The following is a 12,708-nucleotide window of genomic DNA, read 5'->3' on the forward strand; positions in this document are numbered from 1 at the left end:
CTTATCATGGCAGCAGCAGAACACATGGGCTGGGGGAAGAAGATAAGAGCTACTTGTGCAGGGTGCTGTGTATAATAGCCACAGCTAAGACAGTGGGAGAGGGAAGCACAGCAGAACTAACTGTGAACTATGCAATTTAGATCTCAGCATCACTGTTGTCACAGCCTGGGTTAATTTCCTCTGTTTCTTGGGTAGAAGAGCTAAGCAAAATAAAATATCCTTACCTGCAGAGGGTTGATGTCAAACTTTTTCCCTCTTAGAGATACGAGTTTTTTGTGTGGAGCTGACTCCCGGAGGTGACTGCCTGATTGATTTCCCTTTTTATATCTGTTTATTTCTAGGACAAACCATTTTCATGCATGGGCTCACTGTCAAGGGCAGATCAAATGCAGGCAATGAATCAGTCCATTTACAAGCTAAGTAATTTCTTGCGCCTCGCAGACAGTCAGAATAAACTTGTGATCTTTGATCTCTACCGCCCTCCAGAGAAACACCCTTACAGGGACTCGTGGATCAACAGAACCCTGGAAGTCATCCTCAACGAGTCGGGGATTAGACCTCATCTGGTAGGGTGGCATCACTCCTCCATCTCTCTTTTTCTTGCTTTCTTGAATTGGGACTTCGGGCTCATACCCTTCATGATTTCACCTACCTAAGAGGAGAGTCATCATTTGGAGTGTGTTCCTACCTTTGGTTCCTCGGGAGGTACAAAATGGTGTAACACTACAGTGGCACAGGGAAATAAGTCAGTGCTTATACCAGTGGATGCCTAAGCCCCCAAATGGCTTCCTTTCATCATTGTAATAATTGGCAGCCTACTCCCTGCCACCCATGCTTATTTTATATATTGAGTAGAAACCACTGGCTTAAATTAAAATCCACGGAGTTGGGAGCCTTCTTTGCTTTCCTCCTTCTCCTGGCAATGGATGAATGCTAAACTCATGTGGATCAGGCTCCATACCCATCGATGTCCAGGGAGTTACGCCGATCTGTGTCTGCTGAAGATCTCCCATGCTGGGGGAATGGGACAACGGAATATTTTCTGTTGCCTTTCCCATAAGCCAAAGTGGTCTTTTCATTCATTTCGAACACCGCAGCTTTTGTTGGGCTGTGTGAAACGTACCCACTGATTTTAAGGTGATAAGCGAGGAACAGTGAATACTTATTTCTTGATCAAAGTGACTTGCAAGTTTTAACCCTGCATCCAAAAGTTCTTTGATCATTGAAAGAAACATGTAATTTGACAGGCTGGGTTAAGCCCCTCAAGATGTTATCTTTACTGGGTTTGTGGGAAGGGCAGGGCATATTAGTAAGTCTGATGGGAATTCACTGGGTCTTCTTGTTGCCTGCAGGTCCTATGGCTGGAGGACGACATGAGGTCCTTTGTTCAGTCTGTTGCTCCAGGCTTTCAGCAGACAATGGGCACTAAAGCCCCAGTTGAAGACCTATTGATGGATAAAATTGTCAAACTCAATCTGGCCTACACTGAAATGTCCAGTGAAGACATCCGGTAGGTTGCAGTTTCAGCCTCAAGTAGTCAATGGACTGCATCTAGAATATGTTTGCCTCATGCGTGTGGCAATGTCTCCCTCCAGTGACCAGCTCCAGTAGCTAGAGCATTTTGGGAAGAGCTCCTTTAGATCAAAGAGGCCATCTCTGTTGCTTTTTGGGGGTGCAGGACTGCCGTTCACTTCTTTTGTTGACCCTGTGTATGGCTGAGAGAGTGTATCTCCCTGCCCCCAAGCTCATATTTACTTGACCAGGATCTGAGAATCTCCTGAATAGAGAACACATCTGTCTCCTGATGTCTTGTCTTTCTGTTCATGCCACCCCCAATCCCACCAGCACTGAACTGTGGAGAATGAACAACTACTTAAGCTCCCATGGTTCTTGACAACTGTCAGTGCGAGTGCATAGTGCTGTGGTGAGAGACCATCACCCTCTCATAGCTAGTGTTTTGGAGACTTCATGTCTTATCTCTGTCACAACCAGTACTCTGTTGCTTGTGACACACTGAAAATGTCATCTCGCCAATGGAAGGCTCCACATTAACCACAGCAGTTTCCAAAATGGTTCTCCTATATAAACGAAAAGAAAAAAAAAAGAAGAAAAAAAATTTAAAAACCAATCTTATCTGTCCAGCTCTTCTTTTGTAAATAGGATTTTTTACTCTTTCCTGTGCACAAAAACATTGACATATAATTTAAAAAAAAAAAAAGAAGAAAAGAAAAAGTTAATCCTTTAGATGAGAGTAATATTCATACTTTCTCAATGATAAGTTTCACAGGATTCAAAATTCTAGGTAGGTTTAGGTAAAAAAAAAATCCATTTCAGTAAATCCTGGGTAGATCCTAGGTAGATTAACAAATGCTGATATTAATGATACCTTCCTTTACCCCTATACAGAGTATAACCTTACTTCATATTAAGTTTCAATAGTTTATAAGAACTTGAAAAAACGATGAATTGATGTAGCAAATGTAACAAGCGAGTAGCTTGCTTTGAGGTGGTTTTGAACACACTGTTGGGAGATTACAAACACTTTATTGCACTGATTCATTTGGCAGAAGGGTAAGCAAAGTTGTGACCTTTTGGACATTTTTCCATGTTTTGCTGTAGGGCATAGTGAGATGTAATTAAAGCATAAAACCTGCAGTACTAAATTAGCCCATGTCCTTGCTTTGACCAGTTTGTTTCCCTGGGTTGCATTGTTTGGCAAGAGAGTGAAAATTAGGGGAAGAAGGGATGGAAAAAGGGATGGGAAAAAGCCCAAGAGCTACTTAGCTGGAGGGCTGTATTAAAAGTCAAGCCGCAAGGCAAAACCGTACGTTACTGCATGGATTAACTCTAGCCTTCCTCCTTCAAATTCTTCCAGTTGTTCAGGTGGTAATTGTTGGTCCATACCTGGCTATCCTTCTCTTTCTTTTCTTGATACCTCTGGGGATGTACTCTCCTTGCATCAGAGAGGAGGGGACACTTGGACCGAAGCCAGCCCTCATTGGACACCGTGGAGCACCAATGGTAGGTCTGGAGAAGTTATTTTACATCATTCCTACATCCTGTGTCTTGCTACCTTCATCATGATCTTCTGGTTTTGTCCATGAAAGCTGTGGAAAGTGGAAGGGGAGGCACTTTCATCCAGAACTGCCTGCCAAAGGCACCACTGCATGTTTTTGCTAACAAGGATAGCACTGCTCCTGAGGGACAAGATGGGTTTGGTGGCTAAAGTAGAAGAAAACTAGCAGTAGAATTTAACAGGATAATGAAGTTCCCTTAATAAAAACCAGAGGTGTCACAAAGAGACAGAAAGTACTTATAGAGTCCTCCGGAGTGTGTTTGAAAGTGATCTGCTCATGCACGTTTTTTTTTTTTTCCAGTTGGCACCAGAGAACACTGAGATGTCATTTCAGAAGACAATTGAACACGGAGGGGATGGTCTTGAAACGGATGTCACCATTAGGTAAGGAGAAAACAGAGCACCTCACAGAATACACGTTGCTTCTTCTAAGATTTGCCTTTGGAGACATGCAGCTCCAGGCCATTAGGTTTTACTGATGGCTGGGACGCGGTCCCTCAGTTGGCACGTCATGGTAGAAGCTGGAGGGCATGGTTGTTCTCAGGCAAGTCAATAGGCTGTAGTTATTGATGTAACAATCATTATTTCTACAGTATATTTTAAATGCTTTGCAGAGTATAAAGACAAGTCCCTGCCCTAACCTGATTTCCAGGCCACAGAGAAGGTTGTATCAGGCCTGCACACCAACAGAAAATTGCAGTCAGACTTGTGACAGCATTGTCCTAATTATGAGATATTTAATTTCCTTTGTTTGAGGGACTAATTGCCATGAATTGCTGACATGCTGTGCAGGCTGAGCGGTTTCCAGGCACTGAGTGAGAAAAGCACTAATGCTTAGATGTTCTCCTAATGTACACCTTTCTAAAAGAGGAAATTTTTCCATTCTGTCACTGTCCATTTAGACTTCAGCCCTCTGAAAGCCATGGAAGCACTTTGGTGTTGGCAAAAAGAGATTTCAACTATAAGTTACTATCCATTTTTTGGGAGGCTGGCAGGCATAAATGCCACCATCTCCACTTTTCCCCTGAGGAAACTGAGGCACAGACAGGTATGATTTCTCCAAGGTCACCCAGTGGTATTTAATAGGAAATAACCTGGTGTCTTGAGCCTCAGCCTTCCTCCCTGTCCCACCCTCTGCACTGAGGGAGGCCGTAGTGCTGCATTCGCCATGTCCCACAGATTCTTCTGAGCTGTTGTGAGTCTGCTCATGCCATCAACAAACCCACATCTCAGGTGACCTGAACTCTTGCTCTCCAACAGCTATGATGGGGTTCCTTTCCTCATGCATGACAGCACCTTGAGGAGGACAACTAACATCAAGGAGGTCTACCCCAATGACACTGCTCAAAATGCTGCGCTGTTCTCCTGGGATACTCTGCAGGAGTTGAATGCTGGAACGTGGTTCCTTAAGGTAAGCGCCATAAAGGACCATCATCAACTGGATGTGGAAGAGACACCAGCTGGCTACTACTTAATAGCATGAATGTTAGGAGAGGAACTACTGGTTGAGCCAAAACTGGGGTCTCCTTGCCAGTTGGCCTTCAGGCTTAGGAGACCTGTAAGAACTGGCTGGTGGGTGTTCTTGTGGCTCCTTATCATGGCAGCAGCAGAACACATGGGCTGGGGGAAGAAGATAAGAGCTACTTGTGCAGGGTGCTGTGTATAATAGCCACAGCTAAGACAGTGGGAGAGGGAAGCACAGCAGAACTAACTGTGAACTATGCAATTTAGATCTCAGCATCACTGTTGTCACAGCCTGGGTTAATTTCCTCTGTTTCTTGGGTAGAAGAGCTAAGCAAAATAAAATATCCTTACCTGCAGAGGGTTGATGTCAAACTTTTTCCCTCTTAGAGATACGAGTTTTTTGTGTGGAGCTGACTCCCGGAGGTGACTGCCTGATTGATTTCCCTTTTTATATCTGTTTATTTCTAGGACAAACCATTTTCATGCATGGGCTCACTGTCAAGGGCAGATCAAATGCAGGCAATGAATCAGTCCATTTACAAGCTAAGTAATTTCTTGCGCCTCGCAGACAGTCAGAATAAACTTGTGATCTTTGATCTCTACCGCCCTCCAGAGAAACACCCTTACAGGGACTCGTGGATCAACAGAACCCTGGAAGTCATCCTCAACGAGTCGGGGATTAGACCTCATCTGGTAGGGTGGCATCACTCCTCCATCTCTCTTTTTCTTGCTTTCTTGAATTGGGACTTCGGGCTCATACCCTTCATGATTTCACCTACCTAAGAGGAGAGTCATCATTTGGAGTGTGTTCCTACCTTTGGTTCCTCGGGAGGTACAAAATGGTGTAACACTACAGTGGCACAGGGAAATAAGTCAGTGCTTATACCAGTGGATGCCTAAGCCCCCAAATGGCTTCCTTTCATCATTGTAATAATTGGCAGCCTACTCCCTGCCACCCATGCTTATTTTATATATTGAGTAGAAACCACTGGCTTAAATTAAAATCCACGGAGTTGGGAGCCTTCTTTGCTTTCCTCCTTCTCCTGGCAATGGATGAATGCTAAACTCATGTGGATCAGGCTCCATACCCATCGATGTCCAGGGAGTTACGCCGATCTGTGTCTGCTGAAGATCTCCCATGCTGGGGGAATGGGACAACGGAATATTTTCTGTTGCCTTTCCCATAAGCCAAAGTGGTCTTTTCATTCATTTCGAACACCGCAGCTTTTGTTGGGCTGTGTGAAACGTACCCACTGATTTTAAGGTGATAAGCGAGGAACAGTGAATACTTATTTCTTGATCAAAGTGACTTGCAAGTTTTAACCCTGCATCCAAAAGTTCTTTGATCATTGAAAGAAACATGTAATTTGACAGGCTGGGTTAAGCCCCTCAAGATGTTATCTTTACTGGGTTTGTGGGAAGGGCAGGGCATATTAGTAAGTCTGATGGGAATTCACTGGGTCTTCTTGTTGCCTGCAGGTCCTATGGCTGGAGGACGACATGAGGTCCTTTGTTCAGTCTGTTGCTCCAGGCTTTCAGCAGACAATGGGCACTAAAGCCCCAGTTGAAGACCTATTGATGGATAAAATTGTCAAACTCAATCTGGCCTACACTGAAATGTCCAGTGAAGACATCCGGTAGGTTGCAGTTTCAGCCTCAAGTAGTCAATGGACTGCATCTAGAATATGTTTGCCTCATGCGTGTGGCAATGTCTCCCTCCAGTGACCAGCTCCAGTAGCTAGAGCATTTTGGGAAGAGCTCCTTTAGATCAAAGAGGCCATCTCTGTTGCTTTTTGGGGGTGCAGGACTGCCGTTCACTTCTTTTGTTGACCCTGTGTATGGCTGAGAGAGTGTATCTCCCTGCCCCCAAGCTCATATTTACTTGACCAGGATCTGAGAATCTCCTGAATAGAGAACACATCTGTCTCCTGATGTCTTGTCTTTCTGTTCATGCCACCCCCAATCCCACCAGCACTGAACTGTGGAGAATGAACAACTACTTAAGCTCCCATGGTTCTTGACAACTGTCAGTGCGAGTGCATAGTGCTGTGGTGAGAGACCATCACCCTCTCATAGCTAGTGTTTTGGAGACTTCATGTCTTATCTCTGTCACAACCAGTACTCTGTTGCTTGTGACACACTGAAAATGTCATCTCGCCAATGGAAGGCTCCACATTAACCACAGCAGTTTCCAAAATGGTTCTCCTATATAAACGAAAAGAAAAAAAAAAGAAGAAAAAAAATTTAAAAACCAATCTTATCTGTCCAGCTCTTCTTTTGTAAATAGGATTTTTTACTCTTTCCTGTGCACAAAAACATTGACATATAATTTAAAAAAAAAAAAAGAAGAAAAGAAAAAGTTAATCCTTTAGATGAGAGTAATATTCATACTTTCTCAATGATAAGTTTCACAGGATTCAAAATTCTAGGTAGGTTTAGGTAAAAAAAAAATCCATTTCAGTAAATCCTGGGTAGATCCTAGGTAGATTAACAAATGCTGATATTAATGATACCTTCCTTTACCCCTATACAGAGTATAACCTTACTTCATATTAAGTTTCAATAGTTTATAAGAACTTGAAAAAACGATGAATTGATGTAGCAAATGTAACAAGCGAGTAGCTTGCTTTGAGGTGGTTTTGAACACACTGTTGGGAGATTACAAACACTTTATTGCACTGATTCATTTGGCAGAAGGGTAAGCAAAGTTGTGACCTTTTGGACATTTTAACTGCATTTGCTTCCAGCAGCTCAGCTATTCTGTATTGGCCAATTGTGAATGATTAATTATTGGCTGGTTGGCTTTCCTTTCTAGTCCTTATCTAGGCCTTGGAGCAAGCCTTTCCTACAGAAAATCGCTGTCTCTCCTTGATTCAGCCCAAAAGAAGTACTGACCTCCTTGCTTTTCTTAATTAAGGATATTGTCTTTTGGTCTCTTAAAGGACATATGCTGCAGCAAACATCACCACCAACCTCTATGTGATCAACGAGCCATGGCTTTTCTCCCTGGCGTGGTGCTCTGGGGCACACTCTGTGACCACCAATGCCGTTCACACGCTAAAGAATCTCAGTCAGCCACTCTTCCTCATGGTAAGTGAAAGTCCTTCCCCTCCTAGGGGTAGGAGGTGGGGTTGGGATGTTCATGGCTATCTTTGGGGACCATGGGCCAGTTCATGCACAGATAAAAGGCCGTTTGCATGAAAAGGACCTGAGTGGAAACCTGGCTTACCTGGAATCTCTGAGCCACTCCAGCTACCACCATACCTTTCTCCTCTTTTCTCTTGGCTCAGGTAGAAGCACCCTTCTTGTTAGGATTTGCACCTTATGCTTGGACATGAGATTGAAGAAGTCAGACTTGTGTGGGGAGAAAGGAAGGGCCTTTGAGGAAGGGCACAAGCTGGTGCATGAGGATTTACATTTCTAAGCTTTTGAAGCACCTTATTAGTGTCAGAAGTTCCTCATTTCCCAGGGCTTCCCACTGCCCTTCTCAAACTTGTTCTTTTTCTACAAGACCGGGGAAACAACCACAGAAATAACCTTTCCTTGCTGGGAGGATTTTTTTTTCACATAATTTCTCTATTCCCTATTTTACCTTGGACAATGTAAGGACAGGCTAAGGAGTACCTGGGTCACTGGTCCACCAGAGTCCCTGCAGCCTAAAGGTTACTACTTTGAATAACTAGCTTCACACTCTTAAAGTAGATTTTATGGTGCTACCATTCAGACAAATGCAGTGTTTCAGTCCATTCTGAGGGTGGGTGAAGGTCCAGTCTAAGGATGAATCTTCAGATGCTCTTAGACTTAAAGGAGGAGGCACCCCAGACCTCCTGTGGTGTTCACTAAAGGAAGATTTTGCCAGGGAGAAAAGAGATGCCACCAGTTGACATTAATGTTGGAGGGAAACAAAGTGAACTAAAGGGCTTACCTGAACAAACAAGAGTTCCCTGTTATATTCACTGTGATGTGGCACAATCTTCTTGGCCACACAATAGCCCTGTTTTTACAAAGGATGATGATTTGGCATCACGCACTGATGAAATGCCACCGAATGCTCTACACACCTGTGGGATGTTACTGCACATGCAAACCAAGCAGCCAAGATGGCCGTATTTGAGCAGCAAGAAAGAGCTTGAGCAACTTTTTTGCATATCTGGGGGTCCTTGGTGATGGACACATCCTCTGTTATTCTCTTCCAGACTCCGCAGCAGTACAACATCATGTGGATCCTGACAGATCTGACCTCTGTGCTCCTCATCTCACTCATCTTTGCTCTGCACTGGTAACTACCAAGTTGCTAATGGCCATCCTAACCTGATCCTTTGCATGAGGTGGAGGGAAGGAGGGATGCTTTCACGTGATCTGAAGGGTTAAAACTACTCTTGAGAACATTACCTTTCCCCCCAGGAACTAGAATAAAGCTCTGAAAGTCTCCCAAAACCTCTCTGCTTCTCCTGCTTGCTCTTATTTTCTCTTTCCAGTTTGGCAGCTCAGGCGCCATCTACCTGATTCAGGATTCAGTGGAGACCTGGTGGATTTACAGTGGCAACATAGACCAGTTACCAAAGTTGATGAACTGAGAAAGGAACTGATTTTTCTATTATTACTATTTAGACACTGTTGCATTGGACTGACTTAGGAGGAAAGCTCTCAATGTTAATATTTGAGCACCCTGTGTCTCTCTGCATATGCCAGAGCCCCTGAGGAAGTCCATCCCCCTGGGTGTGAAGATGCCTGAGTGTGTCACAGGCACCACATTTTGTTTCCTTCCATGCTGCCAAAGACATTGCCTCCGTTTAATAATTGGGAAATCTGGGGTTCACGGGACAAGTTCACTCCAGCAGGTTGGATGAGGAACTTGCCTGTGCTCTTATCCCAGTGGTGACCAAGGAGAGCAGGAGATAATGGCCTCAGCTCTTCAGCTGGCCAACTCTGGATGGGTGAAAAGACCAGGACAACCAGCTCAGAGTTGTTTTCTGCAGGGGTGCTGGCAGCACAACTGTGGGTTGGGAAGCTCCTGGGTGAGCAGTCTGAGTTGTTTACAGACGTGACTTGCTTTGGCACAGGAAAGGGCTGCAGGTCTAATTTTTTGCGCTGTGAGGATGGAGGAAGGAACAAGCTGTGGTATGTCCAGGTGATGAAATAACAGCTGTACAGGCACCTTCCTGTGTGCATTTCCCAGGGCTCTGTGGATGCTCCGAATCCAGCCAAATAACAACCTCGTCTGGGCTGGCATTGCAGGAAAGGCATTCCCAGCCCTGCTGGGAGTGAAGGGCCACCAGCAGTGCCTGAGAGTCCTGCCTACTCTTGTTTATCAGGTTTATGAATGCACCAAAATCACAAGTTTGAAATTTCCCTCGCCGCTTAGGAACCAGCAGCTGCAAACACTTCTGGGGCTTTTGAGCTCTTAACTATTTCTTAGAAAACAGGGCTTCGTGACAAAGTTGCCTACAAAATGCTGTTGTGCACATGATGCTTGGAGATCAGTCATGCACTGGAGTCCCTTCTCAACAAGGACCCAAGCAAATTCTGAAATATTGGAGTAGCCTGAAAAAGTAGAAGAAAGATGTCCAGGGCACCAGGGAGCTGTGAGGGGAACTACAGTAAGCTGTGGCCTGACCCAGGTGCTTTGCTCCATGCAGGTGGCGAGAACGGAGTTCCTCCTGCTGTGTCCATGATGGTGGCCCGATGCTGGAGAGTGGCACCTACAACAAGTTCAGGACAGGTGAGTAGGGCAAGGAAAGCCAGGAACTGCATCCTGCTCAGGACATCTCTGTGGGGGCACCAGGGTCCTGGTGGATGGGTTGGTGATGGGTGCCCATGCTGTCGTGAAGAATGGCTGCATCTTGGGTTGTCTCAGTCTCAGGTGGCAAGGATTTCTCCTCTCTGTTCAGCGCTGGTGGGGCCGTGTCTAGGCACTGGGTCCAGTTCATGCTCCCCAGCATCAGGCAGATTGTGACAAACGGGAGGGAGCTCAGTGGGGCCACTAAGCAGGAGGATGGGGACATTTGAGATCTGGGTTTGCACAGTGGAAGAGAAGATCAAGGGGCATCTTATGGTCTGCAACCATCTAATGGGAGGGTATAGAGAAGAGAGTTTCTCTGATGTGCAGTAACAGCAGCACAAGCCACAACCTTGGAAATTTTGACAACCTTGGAAATTTTGACAACCTTGGAAATTTTGACTAGATATAAAGAGAAAACAATTTAGGAAACAATTTTTCACAGAGAGGGTGGTCGGGCATTGGAATAGGCTGCCCAGGGAGGTGGTTGAGTCACCATCCCTGGCTGTGTTTAAGAACCATTTAGATGTGTTGTTGGGGGATATGGTGTAGGGGAGTACTTTAGAGTAGGGTAGATGGTTGGACTTGATGATAAAAAAACCAACTTTCCCATGATGGTGGTCATATACTGGAAAAGAAAACTTTCCCATGATGGTGGTCATATACTGGAACAGGGACCCAGAGAGGTGGGGAATATCCACTCTCAGAGATGTTCAAAGTCCCGAGCAGCCTGATCTAACTGGCCCTGCTTCAAGCAGAGGTTTGGGCAAAGACCTCCAGTCGTCCCCTCCGACATGCATTACTCTGCTCTGCTGTGAAAAGCGAGCCCTGAAGTGCTGAGGACTCTTGGGTCTGCAAAGCAGGGTGGGATTGGCTGGGGACCCTCCCATGCACGAGGTTTCTGGACTCATGGAGCTGTGTCATCCACTGAAAATGACCCAACCTGGGCTGCATGCGTTTTCAGCCAGGTTATCTCCGCTCACGATGGCTGGCAAAACAACTGCAGATATTTTGGTAGATCACTGTGTGTCTCCTCTTTTCCAGAGCTCAGTGACATCCCTGCCATCATGGCCTGATAAAGGTAGGGAGGGGACATGGACCTGCCATCTCAATGAGGACTGGAGAGCAGACCCTCCCCTGCTGCCCCTTCCTGCAACACAAACACCAACATGCCAAGGGAGCCAGCCCCGACCACCTGGTGAGGAGGAGCCATTTGTCTCCATGACCCTGCTGGAGATGAGCACCAAGCTTCCCCTCCTACAGTTTTCCTTGCAAACCCTTGCTCCCCTGGGGTGTAGGGGAGCACAGATGGAGTTGCAGCTGTGAAGAAGATGTGCACCATGATGAGATGCAGCAACCACATGGGAGCCACCATTTCCCTCTGAGACCACTCTGATCCCACAGGGAAATCATCCTGTGATCCCTCCTGCCATGTGTAAGCCCTCTGTTTCCACAGCTGTGTTTTACACATGCTGCAAACATCTGAGCATCCTCCAGTCCTTCTTGTTCTGGTGCTGAGGACTCTTGGGTCTGCAAGGCAGGGTGGGATTGGCTGGGGACCCTCCCATGCACCAGGTTTCTGGACTCATGGAGCTGTGTCATCCACTGAAAATGACCCAACCTGGGCTGCATGCGTTTTCAGCCAGGTTATCTCCGCTCACGATGGCTGGCAAAACAACTGCAGATATTTTGGTAGATCACTGTGTGTCTCCTCTTTTCCAGAGCTCAGTGACATCCCTGCCATCATGGCCTGATAAAGGTAGGGAGGGGACATGGACCTGCCATCTCAATGAGGACTGGAGAGCAGACCCTCCCCTGCTGCCCCTTCCTGCAACACAAACACCAACCTGCCAAGGGAGCCAGCCCCGACCACCTGGTGAGGAGGAGCCATTTGTCTCCATGACCCTGCTGGAGATGAGCACCAAGCTTCCCCTCCTACAGTTTTCCTTGCAAACCCTTGCTCCCCTGGGGTGTAGGGGAGCACAGATGGAGTTGCAGCTGTGAAGAAGATGTGCACCATGATGAGATGCAGCAACCACATGGGAGCCACCATTTCCCTCTGAGACCACTCTGATCCCACAGGGAAATCATCCTGTGATCCCTCCTGCCATGTGTAAGCCCTCTGTTTCCACAGCTGTGTTTTACACATGCTGCAAACATCTGAGCATCCTCCAGTCCTTCTTGTTCTCAGCTGCCCACGTTTCTCCCATCAGACCAGCCTCTTCTGCACACACTCCCTCCCTTCCTCCTCACAGATCTTCTCCATCCCTGAGAGCCCACCAACCCCACCACGATGGTCAAGTGCTTCTGGCTGAGTCACTGGGGTCTGTACCTTCCTATAACACAGGCAGGGGCAGCTTAGGTTTTCCTTCTCCACACTCTTGCCCTG

The 12,708-nt window shown here is 46.2% G+C and overlaps 1 protein-coding gene across 1 annotated transcript in view; it reads left to right on the top strand.

The window, feature by feature from the left end:
* GDPD4 (glycerophosphodiester phosphodiesterase domain containing 4) overlaps window positions 1-11,813 on the top strand; it is a 49,141-nt gene extending 37,328 nt beyond the window's left edge. Inside the window, exons 11-16 of the mRNA XM_014947100.1 lie at window positions 342-566; window positions 1,353-1,510; window positions 7,483-7,630; window positions 8,737-8,819; window positions 10,180-10,262; window positions 11,364-11,813. Of these exons, the coding sequence (XP_014802586.1) occupies window positions 342-566; window positions 1,353-1,510; window positions 7,483-7,630; window positions 8,737-8,819; window positions 10,180-10,262; window positions 11,364-11,395 (729 nt within the window). The 3' untranslated portion in view covers window positions 11,396-11,813. The remainder of the gene's footprint in view (window positions 1-341; window positions 567-1,352; window positions 1,511-7,482; window positions 7,631-8,736; window positions 8,820-10,179; window positions 10,263-11,363) is intronic.
* The last annotated feature ends 895 nt before the right edge of the window (window positions 11,814-12,708 follow it).

Source organism: Calidris pugnax, unplaced genomic scaffold, assembly GCF_001431845.1.
Source record: "Calidris pugnax isolate Ruff unplaced genomic scaffold, ASM143184v1 scaffold121, whole genome shotgun sequence".
In the NCBI taxonomy this organism is placed as follows: Eukaryota; Metazoa; Chordata; class Aves; order Charadriiformes; family Scolopacidae; genus Calidris; species Calidris pugnax.